At 37.7% G+C, this 16,192-nt stretch overlaps 1 protein-coding gene across 2 annotated transcripts; it reads left to right on the top strand.

Moving 5' to 3' along the window:
• Positions 1–2,847: 2,847 nt before the first annotated feature.
• LOC149015884 (subtilisin-like protease SBT2.5) lies at positions 2,848–15,972 on the top strand. Of its 2 annotated transcripts, none has more exons than XM_089156299.1 (12): positions 2,848–3,261; positions 3,363–3,407; positions 4,106–4,341; positions 5,161–5,305; positions 5,415–5,809; positions 9,779–9,874; positions 9,981–10,053; positions 11,281–11,566; positions 13,393–13,718; positions 14,546–14,813; positions 14,972–15,253; positions 15,343–15,972. In XM_089156299.1, the coding sequence occupies exons 3-12, from the start codon at positions 4,175–4,177 to the stop codon at positions 15,747–15,749; spliced, it is 2,445 nt and encodes an 814-aa protein (XP_089012425.1). In that variant the 5' UTR covers positions 2,848–3,261; positions 3,363–3,407; positions 4,106–4,174; the 3' UTR covers positions 15,750–15,972. The 2 variants fall into 2 exon arrangements, with proteins under 2 accessions (XP_089012425.1, XP_089012424.1); XM_089156298.1 differs by having other exon boundaries at positions 3,349–3,407.
• The last annotated feature ends 220 nt before the right edge of the window (positions 15,973–16,192 follow it).

Raw genomic sequence — 16,192 nt, 5'->3', positions numbered from 1 at the left:
GTGTGAATGTATGTCTTGCATGGTTAAGATCCCATATATGTTACTACTCTTTCAACAAGGGTATTAAAGTTGAACGACCTGTGGTACGGTAGGTAACTTGTGGGCCTCCAACAGACAGTTGAGAGCTGTGATGAGATATAGAATACAAGCAAAGTATCATTTGTGGCTAGGTTGTATATCTGTTGTAGCTAGGCGCCCAACAAATGATTGAGAGCCATGAGGAGACACAGAGTGCCCTCACTGTATTATATGTAAATAGACCATGGGGTTGTGGGATGTTCATTCAACATACAGTTGAGAGCCATGATGATCAACATTTCTACAATGGGAAGAATATTGGACCAATATGAGTAGCAAGCTTGAAAGGTATAGTAGCCATGAGTAACATGATGAGTAGAGGACCTCTACACGACTAGGTATATCACTAACACACGCAGCCCCAGACCGATGGTTGTGTTGATGTGATGTGATTTGATAAGATGGACTGATTACCCCTAAACTCGGTCATGGTTAGAGAGTGCCAGAGTGGTGACCTACCCTAGACGCCCCCGGTCATGATGACAAGATAGGGTGAGGGAACCACCCAGCGAGTGGTCGCGTGTTCTTGGGCTCTGGTTGCCCGGCCTCGGCTTCTTGCTTTGGTTTCTTTTTGTTCGTGTCCTCCGTGGTTAGACTCCCCCTCTGGCCTCTCTCGTGTTTGTGGTTGTGGTGTTTGTTGGTTGGGGTCTCCTTGGCGGCTTTGGTGTTGGCTAGCCTCAGCGGTCGCATGACTCCTGGGCTGTGCCCTTGGAGCTTAGTGATGCTTCCTAGGATTTTTGCTATTTTTTGGGATTTGAGTTATCTATTTTAGGACGGAGAATTTATTACATAACACTTTGACTTTGCTTATGCATATTCTTTGAGATTGTTTAGTATCTATTATGAATGCCTTTTATTCCTTTTGCTTGTGATTATTGGATTATATTTATTGTTATGGTTTGTGGATTCATGATCGGCGATCCTATGCTTGTGGATCACATAGGGGTTAGTTGAGTTGGTCTGGTACTGTCAGGTGGGGAGTGACAGTGTGCATGCTCAATTTTGTTGGAGGGCCTCTTCATTACGGATAGATGCATCCCCCTTTAATGGGGATACCTTGAAAGAGTGCTTGATATTCTTGATTCACATTTGAATTGTTGAAATCAGTTGGAATTGGTGTATACTATCTCAAATGTCATATGTTGGTGATATGCAAAACCCAAAAAGCTTTTCTATTCAATGATGTTTCACCATCCCTGTCTCACTCAATGCTTTTATTGTTGAAATTGTACTAGCTCCATCCATGATGGAGTGAATCCAGATCATATAGGCTCGATACACACTGATTCTACATCCTTTGACAATTGCTTATAACCCTATTTGTGGACGCATATTGGAATGAATTCAACTTCGAAAGAAGGAGGCCGAGGGTTTCTTGTTTGGGATCCAAGTGATCATTTTGTGGCGGCAAAATCAGTCACTTGTGTGGGTTTCTCATCTACATCTCTAGAATTGGAAGGCATAAAGGATGTGCAATCCTCTTCGCTGTCTCTTTATAGCTCTTCTACATAGTAGTGTTTTTGGACTACCAGCCTGTGTTTGGCCCTTAATGGGCCAAATCAATTGATTGGCCAAGATGCAGCCTTGTAGACAATGTTTTAAATTTATTTTTTTTTATTTTTGGGTGAAAACAAGTGCCTTTTATATTTAGGGGATGGGAATATTACATATGCCATTCGCAAGGGTCGAACCCACAACCTCTTTACTATGGGGTATGGGTCTTATTACCCGATGAACCCTATATTGGCAAGTTGGTTCATAGTTTTGTTTTCATAAAATTTAGTTATGTAAATGGATCTCACATTATCAAGCTGACAACTATCTAGCAACCAGTTCCAGGTCTTTCGTCTCTCTCGAGTTTGGCGGCAGTCCCAGTCCCACCCCCTTTCATTGTAAATCAAATTTTCAACACTTCTAGAATTTCTCTAAAGAGTCTACTATAATTTTGCTTTTGCCAAAAAAAAAAAAAAAAAAAAGAAAAAAATATATCCTCTCAAATATAAATGTACTTTTATACCAAATGAATATGAAAGAGTGATGTTATGACATATATGTATCATTTGATATTTGGTATGATATAATGAGGTAAATATATTGGGTACCATATTTCTATGGTATCAAATACCGGTACAAAACCGAATCGACACCTTTAATTATATTTTCTTTCTTTATTATTTTTTTTTTGCGGTTAAAATGACACCTTTATAATTTATATTGGTGTGGTACATCAATACCTTATATGGTAAATAGTCTCCTATTGCATGTGATTTAACTGAATTTTTGTTTGCTGCTTCTTGCAAGTATCTTTGCATGATCTCAGATTGAGACACATGGTATTTTAGATATCCAATAATTACAATATTTTCTGCCTTTCTTATCACGATGATTAAATATAAGAGGTCGTGATTTGAAGATCCCACGTAAAGATACCTGCAAGACAACAAACAAATGTTGGATCTAACTTTTAAACCTATAATCCAACCTAATTGTGAAATTTTGTACATGAAATAACTGAAATTTAAATTTAAATTTTACAAAAATTTGATTTTGACTAAATGAGAGGAGACGTCAAAATGAGCTCCAAAATGAACCGTTTGCCTTTCCTCAAATAATAAATTAATTTATGATAATTGTTTTTTGTAGAATAATTTATCATATTTTTAACTAACTTGTAATATTTGTGTGACACGTATACTTCTTGTCCTCTCTAACCGAAGCTTTTCCATTTCAAAGCCCTAAATAGCTCACTCTCCTTACTCTTTCACTCACTCACTCTCTCACTCTCTCACTCTCTCACTCTCTCTGCAACCAAAGCTTCTCCAGTGGCAGATTCGTAAATATTTGCTCTCAGAGCTCGTTCTCTTCATCCAAAGCCTTCTATATCTCGGATTCATTTTGTTTAGATCATTCAAAATTTTCATTTTCCGTTTCAGTTTCTGAGATCTTCTACTTCGATCACTCCTCTAGATTTTCGTTCTTTTTTTCTATTTTCTTTTTACTTTTAATGGTGGAAGCAACGTAATGTAGCAGATTCAGTGTTTAGTTCCTTCGATTTCGTTGCTTTTGTTAGTTTAGCTTCGTTGATTCCTTTCGTGGATCGGTGGTGGTGAAGAAAATAAAGAACAGAAAAGTAATTTTGCTTTTCTTTCTTTACTGATGCGTGAGCATTTTTATGAGACCAATGTGAGTAACAAGAGATATATTGCTGATTCCTTTCTTCGATTGCATTGGTAGAAATCTAAGCTTTCTTCAAATTTTAAACGGTTTCAGATGCTTTATGGCAGCAAATGTGAATAGCAGCTTCGGAGAGTGGATCACTTGATCTCTTGGTAAAAGCACTCGCTTTCCTTTTCCTAGTTTCCTGCAAGTGCAAGTTCTTTGATATTAAAAATGTTGTGAGTAGTAGCACTACACCCCAAGCGTAGATCAGTTGTGATCTTCTAATGCTTTTCTTCAATTGAAACCTTCGATGGCGAGTGTGTTTCACTGTGTGTGTTTAGTGTTTAATACTCTCACAAGAAATCCAAATTATTTATATTTTATTTTTTTCAGTTGGGCAAATTGTTTTTCTGGCAAGAACTTCAACTTTTTCTGTGTTCCCGCTTTTAATAAATTGCAGTGGTTTTAATCATTTGAGTTGATTTTCCTTTCTCTTGTTTTGCGAATCTTACTTCTTAGCTTCACTCTGCAAACAACGCTTTCTTTTGTTTTAGTCTATAATTGATTCGTCTTCACTGATGCACTTTAAGTATCTCCTTCTGCGAACTGATCTCAGTGTTGTCGCTTGCGGATTTTTCATGCTTTTCCGTTTCGTTTCTTGCTTAGATTTAAGACTAACAGTGGCAGAAAACGCATCTCTTCCACCAAACTTCACCTCACGTTTTCATGGTTTTCACTCTGATGGTTCTGCTTATTCTATTTCTTGGGTTCCTGTAGGAGAGTGAGCTGTGGCTATAGCAAAACATTTCTTTCATATCGGATTTTGATAATTTGATGTTGAGACACGATTTTTATTCTGTACTTACAGTTGGAAACTCCAACTAATCAGACCTTCAACGGTTCAGTAGCTCTTATTGGATCTACAATAAAGACGGTGATGGAGTTGAGTTGCGCATTTTTTCTGTTCTTTGGCCTTCTTGTCTTCGGAAAAGCCGAAATATACATTGTGACCATGGAGGGGGAACCCGTAGTGAGTTATAGAGGAGGTATTGAAGGTTTTGAAGCCACTGCTGCTGAGTCTGATGAAAAGGTTGATGTGACCAGGTACTGCGGTGTGTTTTCCTTGAGCATTTCGTATCTAGATTTCAATAGAGTTTACTTCTGGAATTTATGGGTTTGCGTTGGTCAGCACTTGGCTGTTTCAACTCGGTTGCTTAAAAGAAAAAATTTCAGTGTTTCTGATATCCTGCATGGTGTCTTAGCCATCTGTGCGGCGTTCTTGAGTTGTTGAACCATAGAAATTTGGGCATTTCTTTCGTTATTCTACTTTACAGTTCCCGTATAGCAATAGGAAAATTAAAAGAAAGAAAAAAGAACACAAATTTTATCCTTGAATTCTTTTATTAGCTTTTATCTTTGTTCTCTCGAATGGCAATGGGTACCATTCTGTTATACTCTGGAACTCAATTTAATGGACTTATCTTTGTTACTGTCGCTTAGGATTTGGCTGGTAATCTTGTAGGCAGAAAGCATGCGGAACCACCTGTTTCTTGGTTTAGAGCCCACAAATGTAAAATAGTGCCTTCTCATCCCCTTTGCCTCCTCGTTGTGTCTCTCTTTCTCTCTTTCCATCTCCAATCTGGAAATCAGATCTTTATTTTATTTTTCTCATTGACCACTTTTATCCATCCGGGTATTATGAAAGTTACAGCATAAGCTTTCCTCATGTACTTTGTTAATGTGAAGTTATAGATTTTACAGAATTGCATTTAAATTTGTATTGTTATTTGGTTAACTAGATCCGATTGGTTAGAAATGACATTATTTTTGTTTTACTACTACTGTATTCCACCTGGATGAAGAATACAAACTTGAATATTATTTGCTTATTATTCTCGTCTGTTTTCTCTGTGGTCCTAGCAGTGAACCTGTTACATCCTACTCTCTTCACCTTGAAAAGAAACATGATATGCTTCTTGGCTTGTTGTTTGAACATGGGACATACGAGAAGCTCTACAGCTATCAACATCTTATCAATGGGTTTTCTGTTAATATTTCCCCTGAGCAGGTAAGTTGTGCAACTGACTTGAAATTGTTTTCTGAACTTCTGCTCAGTATTCTTTTGGGTCTACTCGAATGTTTCAGCCCTTGACTTGCACGTTTGCCTGGTGTGGCAGGCAGAAACTCTTAGAAGGGCTCCTGGTGTGAAGTCTGTTGAGAGAGACTGGAAGGTCAAGAGACTTACAACACATACCCCACAGTTTTTGGGGCTTCCAACAGGAGTGTGGCCGACTGGAGGGGGTTATGATAGGGCAGGAGAAGATATTGTGATTGGCTTTGTGGACTCTGGGATAAACCCAGAACATCCAAGCTTTTCAATGCACAATAAAGAGCCATATGGCCCTGTTCCTCATTACACAGGGAAATGTGAAGCTGATCCAAAGACAAAGAAGAGCTTCTGCAATGGGAAGATTGTCGGAGCCCAACATTTTGCAGCAGCTGCAATTGCTGCAGGAGCGTTTAACCCTGCAATTGATTTTGCATCACCTTTGGATGGTGATGGACATGGGAGGTTAGATTCCTAACCCTAGTTCCTTGATGCCACTTTTGAAGACAATTATCTGTATCTGCTGCATAAAAAGGAATGTGGTGTTGTGGTTACCAGGAAATATAATACTTCAGTTAAGATAGATATGCGTCTTGACTGTGATATACATGTCACTTTCATGGTCTTATCAATCTTAAGTCTTTTATCAGGTGATGTAACCTGAAACTTGGTGGAAGTCATAAGTTGAATATCATGTGTCAATATGCCAAGTTAAGCCCAGGTGCACTTTGCATACACCTTAGTCACCGAAGGTGCAATATGGAGCTAGCTTGGTCTGTTGATCAGATCCAATGAGAATGCCATAAGAGCTCCTCTAGGCCAGGTCAAATATGTTCAGAAAAAAATATGGAGTGCAACCTGGAGCCAATTGCTGGCTATCTCTTAGAAATTGTGGAGCAAATATATTATACACATTATTGTTCATTCTGAGGAAAAGGTGAATGACAGAAGATCTAGTACATTCTTATTGTAAAGTTAGGATCTATCTAAGATCCTTTACTGCTGCTGATTAGAATCATAATGTTCACAACAATCTATTCCTGTTGGCAACTCATTTGTCTTGTTGCAGGTTACTATTTGTCATAAACCCTATACTACTGATAATTTTGATAGCCTCTTACATTCATGAACATAATTTCCTGTGGTGACTTGGTTGCCTTAAAATCCTTCCAGTTTCAAATTATCAGCCAAATATCGAGAAGTCTGGCTGTTGACTAGGGGCATGACATGGAATCGTGTTGAATTTCAGGCTTAATATTTGACATCTAATGAGTTAAATTCTTATTTTAATTCCACTAGCTAAGCCCAGAATCTTATATTCCATCTGCTGCTACCTTTAGTATTCTTTTTACACCCTAAGGTCCTATAGTGTTTTTGGTACCCTTGAGGTTTTACTGTTGCTTCAACTTCTATTTGTGTAATCATGACAAATAATACTCTGCTACATTTATGCTCACCCTTTTAGTTGATTACAATTAGTCGGAGTCTGAGGTTGATAGTGTTGTTCAAAAACCAGGTTTTAACTTGTGTAAGTTGCCCAAGTTGAGGGAGAAAAGGGCATAAGCTGGTCAAGAGTCATGTAGATTAGCTCTATATAAAAACAATTACTAGAGTGACTTGGTGGTTATAGCCAAGTCACATGAAACTCGTCAAGTCTGTTCTTCTTTTCAACCCCCTTCTCCCTCACTTTCTCTCTTTGCTGTTGGGACCTAGCTATTTAATGCGCACTTCCTCCATGTCCATTTATCTCTCCCCCCCCCCCCCCCCCAGCTGTGTTGGCTATTGCATCTATCAATTGATTAAATAGCAGCACCATCTTCTTTCTTCTGTAATTTTCCTGGTGTGATTCTCCTGGTCTGCAATTCTTCTGGCTCTTATGATATTGATGGAGAGGAGGGTTGAATTTGAGGGATATAGAGTGAGCTATGAGTACCATAGTCTTGGGTGATTGAGGGTGAGCAACCAATGGGATGAACTCAACTGTCTTTCTCATGTTCTGCTACTATGGCAGTTTTTTCCAGATCATTCTTTGTCCTGATCACAACCTCAGCATTTTCATGCTAGAGCTGGCAATTATGTGATGCTGATGTGCAGGGAAGACCACAGTGGGGATTGTGATTAACCATCCTGAGGAAATTGCCTCCTTGTTGCTGTTGCTACCATCCTCATTGTTGGAATTTGAAGAAATTATTGTTCAGGTGGTATTATTTTATTTATCGGCCCCAGTGGGGTATTTAGAGTTACAATCGGAGTAAATCCCACTCTAAGTAGGAAAAGAAATACAAAAGGCAAGTACATAAACTAATCTTAGGCTTATTAGGAAACTAATTTAACACCAAATAGGAAACCAATATAGAAAATATAAGATAATAAAATATAATTAAAATAGGGGATCTAAAGGGGAATCCTATTCCAATTAAGAAACTGTAGTCATATTTCCTACACTCCCCCTCAAGTTGGGCATGGATATCACACATGCTTAACTTGGTCAAAATAGGATTAAACATTTGCAACTAGATCTTTTTTTTTTGTTACAAAGACGCTTTTTATATATAGGGATAGGGATATTACATATGCCGCCGGTAGGAGTTGAACCCATCACCTCTCCACTGAGAAGTAGGTTCCTAACCATCCTGCTACTCCTCCATTGGCTGCAACTAGACCTTTGTCCTTCACTAATTAATGACTGCTTTCCAATTTTCTTTGATAAAATGCCAGTCAATTTTCACTTGCTTCGTCCTTATCTCTGCTGCAATTTTAGGTCTCCAAGGAAGAATGTCCAATGAAAAATGTAAAATCTTCAATATTGAGAAGACCAATTTCTGTGCAAATCTGAGGGGAAATATATTTTTGAGGTAACAACTGCTAGGGTACAACAGGAGCAATGAAACTTTAGATCTGCAGCAGTGTTAGATTTCTAAAGGGAAAATTTGCCAAAGTAAGATATAATTCCAAAGGTAATAGAGATTAGGTTCCGTGCCAAATCTACAGCAAGGTTAGATCTCCAAAGGTGAAGATTGTTAAGGTAATGGGCAAATCTTTAGGAATAACGGAGAATATGTTTTGCATAGCAGTAAAAAATAAAACTTTAAATCTGCAGCAATGTTAGGTATCCAAAGGGGACATTTGCCAAGATAAGGGCAAATCTCCAAATGGTATTTGAGATCAAGTTCTATGTAGATCTCAAGAAAGGCACTCAAACAAGAAGAAAACTGATTGGATCTAACCCAAATGAAATGGAAACACAATAGAACAAACCTAGAAAAAAAGAATAAAATGAAAGGTTCATGGGAACGCTAGTTCTTCTTCTCCATTGAATTAGGTCCATTACTTCAAATGAGAAACTTAAACGACTCTCAAAACAACTATCTCAAGAAGGCTCTGATACCATGTTGGAATTTGAAGAAATTATTGCTCAGACGGTATTATTTCATTTATAGGCCCCAATGGGTATTTATAGTTATAATTGGTGTAAATCCCACTATAAGTAGGAAAAGAAATACAAAAGGCAAGTAGATAAACTAATCTTAGGCTTACTAGGAAACTAATCTAACACCAAATAGGAAACCAATATAGAAAATATAAGATAGTAAAATATAATTAAAATAGGGGATTCAAAAGGAATCCTATTCCAATTAAGAAACCTTAGTCATACTTCCAACACTCATCCAACCTATATGGTTCCCTTGCTGCCTACAATATCACCACCTGGAGTTGGCTAGATACTGGAAGTCATTGCTGCAATCTTCTGCTCCCTGCTCTTCCAAATTGAACACTCTAACCTCATTATACTAGAGGATTGATGGCAAAGCCAGCACAGCCTTTAACTCCAATGGCATGTATAGGATGGCCAGTCAAACTTGGTGCTGGAGAAAAAGGCTGTCATTGTGCACCAAATTTAACAGAGGGATTTGATGGGATTTTGCAGGGATTCAGTCACTGGCTTGCTTAACAGTCATTTATGATAGTGCTGTGGAGCAAAGTTGACAGCAACTTAGTAAACTAAAAAAGACATGACTCTCCTTTACCAGGTTTGACTTGCCTGAGTTACCCTGTTTCTTGGAGGTTGAGTTGAGTTGGAAAATCTGATTTTCCAATAAAGGTCCACAGGACGGTTCATTTCATTTTTATTGTTTATCTATCATCTGGGACGCTCCCAATGAATACTGTCATTTCCAATGTAATCATTATATTCGTCTATCTTTTCTAACTTGATATTGGAATTAGTTCCTTATTTAAAGTAAAGAAATAAATACTATAATGCAAGAAAAGATAGTGCTTTAAAGAGTTGACCTTTTTCTATTTTCATACAAAAGCTTGTTTCATTTTTTCTTTTTTAAATTCAGGTACTTGTGAGACATCAGTTATTTTTTTCTTTTACATTCTTTTATTTATTTATCTTTTAATGATCTATGCACTTACATTTAATCACAGTCACACAGCATCAATTGCAGCTGGTAATAATGGAATTCTAGTTCAAATGCATGGATATCAATTCGGGAAAGCAAGTGGGATGGCGCCACGTGCAAGGTGAGGAGTTATTACCAGCTCAGACACTGTACTGATCCTTTATTAGCCTTTTTGTTTGTATTTGTTATCTGGTAGTATCATCTGTTTGTCCATTTCACATTTACAGGATTGCAGTCTACAAAGCACTCTACCGGATTTTTGGAGGCTTTGTTTCTGATGTAGTAGCAGCCATTGAGCAGGTTTGCTTTTGTTGCATGACTCAGAAAGTTAGATACAGCCATTTTTGCATGGCTTTGCTGACTCTTAGATGTTCTTTTACTAAAGATATTGTCAGTTACAAAGGTTGCATCTTTTTTCATATTCTTTTGGTTCTGTCAGTTGTAGGTCCCATTAGTAAAATACTTGAAGGTGTACCCTTTTATTTCCCTATTCATTCTATTATCCAAATTTCTGACCTTAACCGGATATTTATTGTTTTGGCTTGACTCTTTATTGGAACAAATAAGGACTAACCCTGGCAGTATATATGTGGAGAGATTATTAAATAAATCTAGAATTCGGTTGAAATGTATTGAGAGAATACTCCTGGCTACTCTCCTGACCATGATTTAATTTGGGATCCCTTTTAGTTTTTACCTCCTTGAGCTTTTGGCTGAGTGCTTTCTTACCTTATTTTAATAATTGTTGATTTTATTAATCATGTGAAAACTCTCATGGCTAAGTAAACCGTTGCCCTCTTTGCTTTAAAAACATATTTAATCTGATTTTCCTGGCAAGAAAAATAATCTTTATCATGCTGTGTTATTATTAAATAAATCTAGAATTCAGTTAAAATGTATTGAGTGAATACTCCTGGCTACCCTCCTGAATATGATTTAATTTGGGATCCCTTTTTAGTTTTTACCTCCTTGATCTTTTGGCTGAGTGCTTTCTTACCTTATTTTTCTAATTGTAGACTTTGTTAATCATGTGAAAACTCTCATGACAAGTAAACTGTTGCCCTCTTTGCTTTAAAACATATTTAATCTGATTTTCCTGGCAAGAAAAATAATCTTTATCATGCCGTGTCACAGCAAAATCTGTTTGGTCCCAAGATGACACTGTTGGTGTTTTAATTATTGTGTCTAAGAAAAGGAACTCTTCAACCTTCCTTGCTTTCCAGTATTCTGCTTCAATAGAAAAACATCCGTAAAGAACTACCATACCTGATTCAGAGAACCCACTTGTGTACTGTGTTGTCTTCTATCTGGTAGGTGCATTTTAGAATCAAACAAAAATAATCATTCAACAAGTGGGTTTTATAATAAAATAGGGATAATCATTGGACAAGTGATTGCTAAAGTGCTTGCGCGTGAGGGAACTCAAGTTATTCAAATTATTTTAAGGAATAGAAAATAAAAAATTGTCTGCCAGTTGATTTTGGTTTTGTTATTCTAAACAAAAGGACTTTTGACTTTTGTAAACAGGCTGTTAAGGATGGTGTAGACATTCTCAATCTCTCAGTGGGAGCAAACAGTCCTCCAGCGACAACCAGGATCACTTTTTTAAACCCCTTTGATGCTGCGCTTCTTTCTGCCGTAAAAGCAGGAGTGTTTGTTGCACAAGCAGCTGGAAATGGTGGTCCTTTCCCCAAAACGATGTTGTCTTACAGTCCATGGATAACATCCGTAGCTGCTGCTATTGACGATCGCAGATACAAAAATCATTTAACACTGGGAAATGGCAAGATATTACCTGGGATTGGTCTGTCACGTAAGTTCATTTGCTTCACATATTTATCAGTAGATTGATGTGATGAACATCTTGGAAGTCATTATGATACCTGCAGGAAATGCTATCATTTAAAACTAAGAGAACCTCTGGACATGAACTGGATGTTGATTCATAGAAGTTCATAGATATCAGTGATAGTTATAACTTAGGCTGTGCGTGACATAATTACTGTGCTTGGTTTGTCACAGAAATAATACTGCTTTGGATTCTTCTCAGATGGTATGCTTGTTATCTGTAAAGTACTGGATTACCTTCTTTTCTTTTCTTTTTCCCTTCTTCTTTCATTATGATAAACATATTTCAGAATGGTCAGAAGCACTCCCTGCATATTAATATGCCAAAACTAGAATGAGATTAGTTAAAAAGAATAGAAATTTGTTCACATTGGAGTCGCTAAAGAACTGATTTAGCTTTTTTTTTTTTCCTTTCATTATGATAGACATATTTCAAAATGGTCAGAAGCTCAGCTGCATATTTATATGCCAAACCTAGAATGAGATTAGAATAAAAGAAAAGAAATTTGTACACATTGGAGTTGTTAAATTTTTTTATATCTATTATCTGAACTGGGTAAAACATGTGATATTGTATTTAATCAAATATGAAATGGTAGTCCTTCCTATGTTCAAAAACTGATGCAAGATTATCAAATGGTATTGAGTTAAATCTGTATATTGAATTAGCTTTGGAGAAGGAATATTGGGTTTTCAGGTTTCTGTGGGGGTCCTAATCAACTTGTTTGTAGATGGCGGGTTTTTTTATTTATTTCTTGGGGTTCTTTTGATTGATTAATCCTTAAAGATTAAATGATAAGTATAGTGAAACTGGCCGTGTGTTAGGTCTGACTAGTCTTGTTAGGAAATTGATGGGGGACTGGAAACATTGGTCATACGTGTAAAAGCTCGAATAGATTTTCTCCAGGGAAAGTTGATGAGGAACTTCTTTTGAAGGGCAGAAATCAGGGACAGGTGGAGGAAATTGTGTATGAGATTTTTTTTTTCATTTATTATTATTATTATTATTATTATTATTATTATTATTTTTTTTGGGGTCGGGGGTGAGAGGGGGACTTGCATGCATTATTAATAAAGCATCACAGTAATCAATATTGCCTTTTACCTACTCATACTTTACCTACTACTTGCCTTCTTGTGAAGCATTTATATGGACTTTGGAGTTACAATTTTGAAGATTTAGCGTGGATATTTCTCCCTACTACCGGCATTATGGGGATAATGTCTTTGATCCTGCTATACTTGTGGACTTTGTTCGTTTTCAACATCGTCGATTGTTCTATTATTAGATGGTTCTTTGACATGTAAAATTAAAGTTATTTTTAAGTTGGTGTTGATTATTTCCTGGGTGAAGTTTTCTCAGTGTTTATCGACGTCTACTATTGCTACACAATTGTAGATTAGTGCTACCTTTCAATTTTATTCTTATTGTGCAAGCTGAAATTTTCTTTGTGTATACTCCAGCTTGAGGGGGAGTGTTGAAGTTTGGGTTGTTACTGTTCACGTAACAGTCCAAACTTCAACAATTAATATAGCATCACAGTTAATTAAGGAGATCAATTTATCCATTGGGCTGGAAATTCACTTAATTTGTTCCAGTTAGTGGCCTGGAGATCTTATTCTTAGATCATCCCTTCTGTTTCCGGAGCTTTCTGATCTGATCTCCAACAATTCTTAGCAGTGGGTTTTTGGTATCTGCTATTCTTTGTGTTAGAAGAATAATTTGTTAATCTGCTCTTTCCAAAAAAGTGTCTTTCTTAAACTGATGGACGTTTCAATGGCTTCTTGCAGCTGCAACACATCTGAATCAAAGTTTCACTCTGGTGGCAGCAAATGATGTAATGCTAGGTTCGTCTGTCACGAAGTATGGACCTGCAGATTGCCAAAATCCTGATGTCTTGAACAGAAATTTGGTGAAGGGTAACATTCTTCTCTGTGGTTATTCATTCAACTTTGTTGTCTGTACTGCATCAATCAAGAAAGTTTCAGAAACGGCAAAGAGCCTCGGTGCAGCTGGTTTCGTTCTTGCTGTAGAAACTGTTTCTCCAGGAACCAAATTTGATCCTGTTCCAGTTGGTATTCCTGGTATTCTCATCACAGATGTCAGCAAATCGATGGTAACTACCCTCAACTACTTCCGTGGGAATATTTGATCGACTTTCTTTCTCATAGTTGTCCTGGTACCACCGTACCAAGCACACAAGGAAGCACCATATGGATGTTTGTCACGCATATAGGATATATACATCAATGTGCATAAAATGTAAAGCTCGAAATTTAGGGCATGAGGTGGGGTGAGACCATGTAAGATACAAAGTTGGATCATCAGGTTTTGAGCTGGGCTTCTTATACAGATATTCTGTAGCAGTAGGGGAAAAAGATGGTCCACAAGAAAGGGTGGGGACAAAACAGGAAAAGAGAAAAGGAAAAGCTGTTTGGGGGGGGGGGGGGGCGTGGAGCTGTCCATTGCTTTACCTAAACCCAAAGCCACTCCCAACCAAAAAAGAGAACGTAAATAAAGAAAGAAATAAAAATTAGTCAACCAATTTGGAATCACTTGCCTGACAAGTTCTGCCTCCAAAATCCTTCATTGAAGAAGTTGGATTGGGGAAAAAAAAAACACTGAAAAAAGAAAGCTGTTTGATTGGTTCTCACTTTACTCATAGAAGGCTTGATTCATAACAACTGTCCTTGTTATTAAGCAAAAAAACTCTTCGCCTGTCCAAAAATTTATGCTATAATGAGCCTTTAGTTGATCATTCACCATTTCATGTGGTTGCGGAAGGCATGACTAGTTCATGGTTTCCTGGACTGGAGTATTTCTTCAACTTACTCAGTTACTCTACTATGCTCAGTGCTTTGTGAAGTCTGTGTTTTTATTTTTCATTTGCAATTAGTGGAGTCATTTTGATTGAGGATGCTATGTTGGTTCCTTCAATTGTAGGACCTTATACACTATTATAACAGCTCTACATTAAGAGACTGGACTGGCCGAGTGCACAGCTTCAAAGCTGCAGGTCACATTGGGAATGGTTTAATGCCTACACTCTACAAATCAGCACCCCAGGTGGCACTATTCTCTTCTCGAGGGCCAGATATAAAAGATTACAGCTTTCAAGATGCTGATGTCCTCAAGCCAGATATTCTTGCTCCTGGATCTCTCATTTGGGCAGCTTGGTCCCCAAATGGAACAGATGAGTGTAATTACCTAGGTGAATTACTATGATTACCAAACTGATATATTTTGTTTTTTGTTTTATCCTTTGCACTCAGGTGGGCTGTAGAGTGTGCAAATAGTGCATTGTAGGGGGAGAATATGACGAATATGTTTTGTTATGATAATAAAGCTAAAACTACCTTTGTTATACAGGAGAAGAATTTGCTATGATATCAGGAACTAGCATGGCAGCACCACATATAGCTGGTATAGCAGCTCTTGTGAAGCAGAAACATCCACGTTGGAGTCCAGCAGCAATAAAATCTGCCTTAATGACAACATCCACAACATTGGACCGAGGAGGCAGCCCTCTTAAAGCAATGCAATATTCTGGTTCTGAAGGCACAACACTTGTCACTGCGACACCATTTGACTATGGAAGTGGCCATGTCCATCCAAGTGCGGCTTTGGATCCTGGACTCATCTTTGATGCTGGTAGTCTATTTCTCTTAGATAACATCATTGTGAGTTGCTGCAGGTTTTTTGAAGTTTTGATTCTAACTACCATAATCCAACTGGTATAGGTTACGAAGACTACGTAAGATTCTTATGTTCGACACCAGGAATTGATCCTCACGAGATAAGGAACTACACCAGTGCCTCCTGCAACGCGTCCAGAGGTTATGCATCCGATCTCAACAGTCCATCGATCACTGTTTCCCATCTTGTGGGAACTCGCACTGTTACTCGCACGGTTACTAATGTTGCTGAAGAAGAAACTTACGTTATCTCAGCCAGGATGGCACCAGAGATAGCCATTGAAGCTAGCCCTCCAGCTATGACTCTGCTACCTGGTGCATCAAGGAAGTTCTCGGTGACTCTCACCGTTAGATCCTTGACTGGGTCCTACAGGTTTGGGGAAGTCTTAATGAAAGGCAGCAGGGGTCACAAGGTAAGGATCCCAGTGGTAGCTATGGGCTACCAGCATTAGTTGGTTTATATATAGTTTGTGAGAGGTTTATGATATTCTTTGTAGCCTGATAAAATAAGGTATAGGAGTATATATATGTTATATATAGAAAAGATGTAAAGCATATTTAAGGTGGAGCCGCCTTGTTTCCACTTCTAAGTTCTGCAACCTTCGGTAAATTTTATGTTTGCTCTTTTTCTGGTTGAGCATCTTTTAACTTCTATGAAATTATGCTAATTTGTACTGCTCTACTTTCTGGAGATGGTCATTTCGATTTGTGATGCGTCCACTACCTGATCCGAGGAAATAGCTTTGATTCAAAACCCAATGGTCATAGCAGATACACTTCCAAAAGTGTTTTTATTTGGATGGAATTTTAGGGGCACAAGCAATAATTTGTTTAAGTTTCTCACAAATTTATAGTTTTTGATATGGGGAATAGAATACCACAAATCTTGCACTTG

Source organism: Hakea prostrata, chromosome 5 (assembly GCF_041222555.1).
Source record: "Hakea prostrata isolate BN-2017 chromosome 5, UWA_Hpros_2, whole genome shotgun sequence".
Lineage (NCBI taxonomy): Eukaryota > Viridiplantae > Streptophyta > Magnoliopsida > Proteales > Proteaceae > Hakea > Hakea prostrata.
This window is presented reverse-complemented; position numbering and strand designations above follow the sequence as displayed.

Excerpts from the sequence above, each read along its gene's own strand:
- LOC149015884 (XM_089156299.1), top strand. The coding sequence starts at position 4,175 with ATGGAGTTGAGTTGCGCATTTTTTCTGTTCTTTGGCCTTCTTGTCTTC. Across the intron at positions 9,875-9,980 it reads GGGATGGCGCCACGTGCAAG|GATTGCAGTCTACAAAGCAC; the intron begins GTGAGGAGTTAT and ends TCACATTTACAG. Across the intron at positions 15,254-15,342 it reads TGGACTCATCTTTGATGCTG|GTTACGAAGACTACGTAAGA; the intron begins GTAGTCTATTTC and ends CAACTGGTATAG.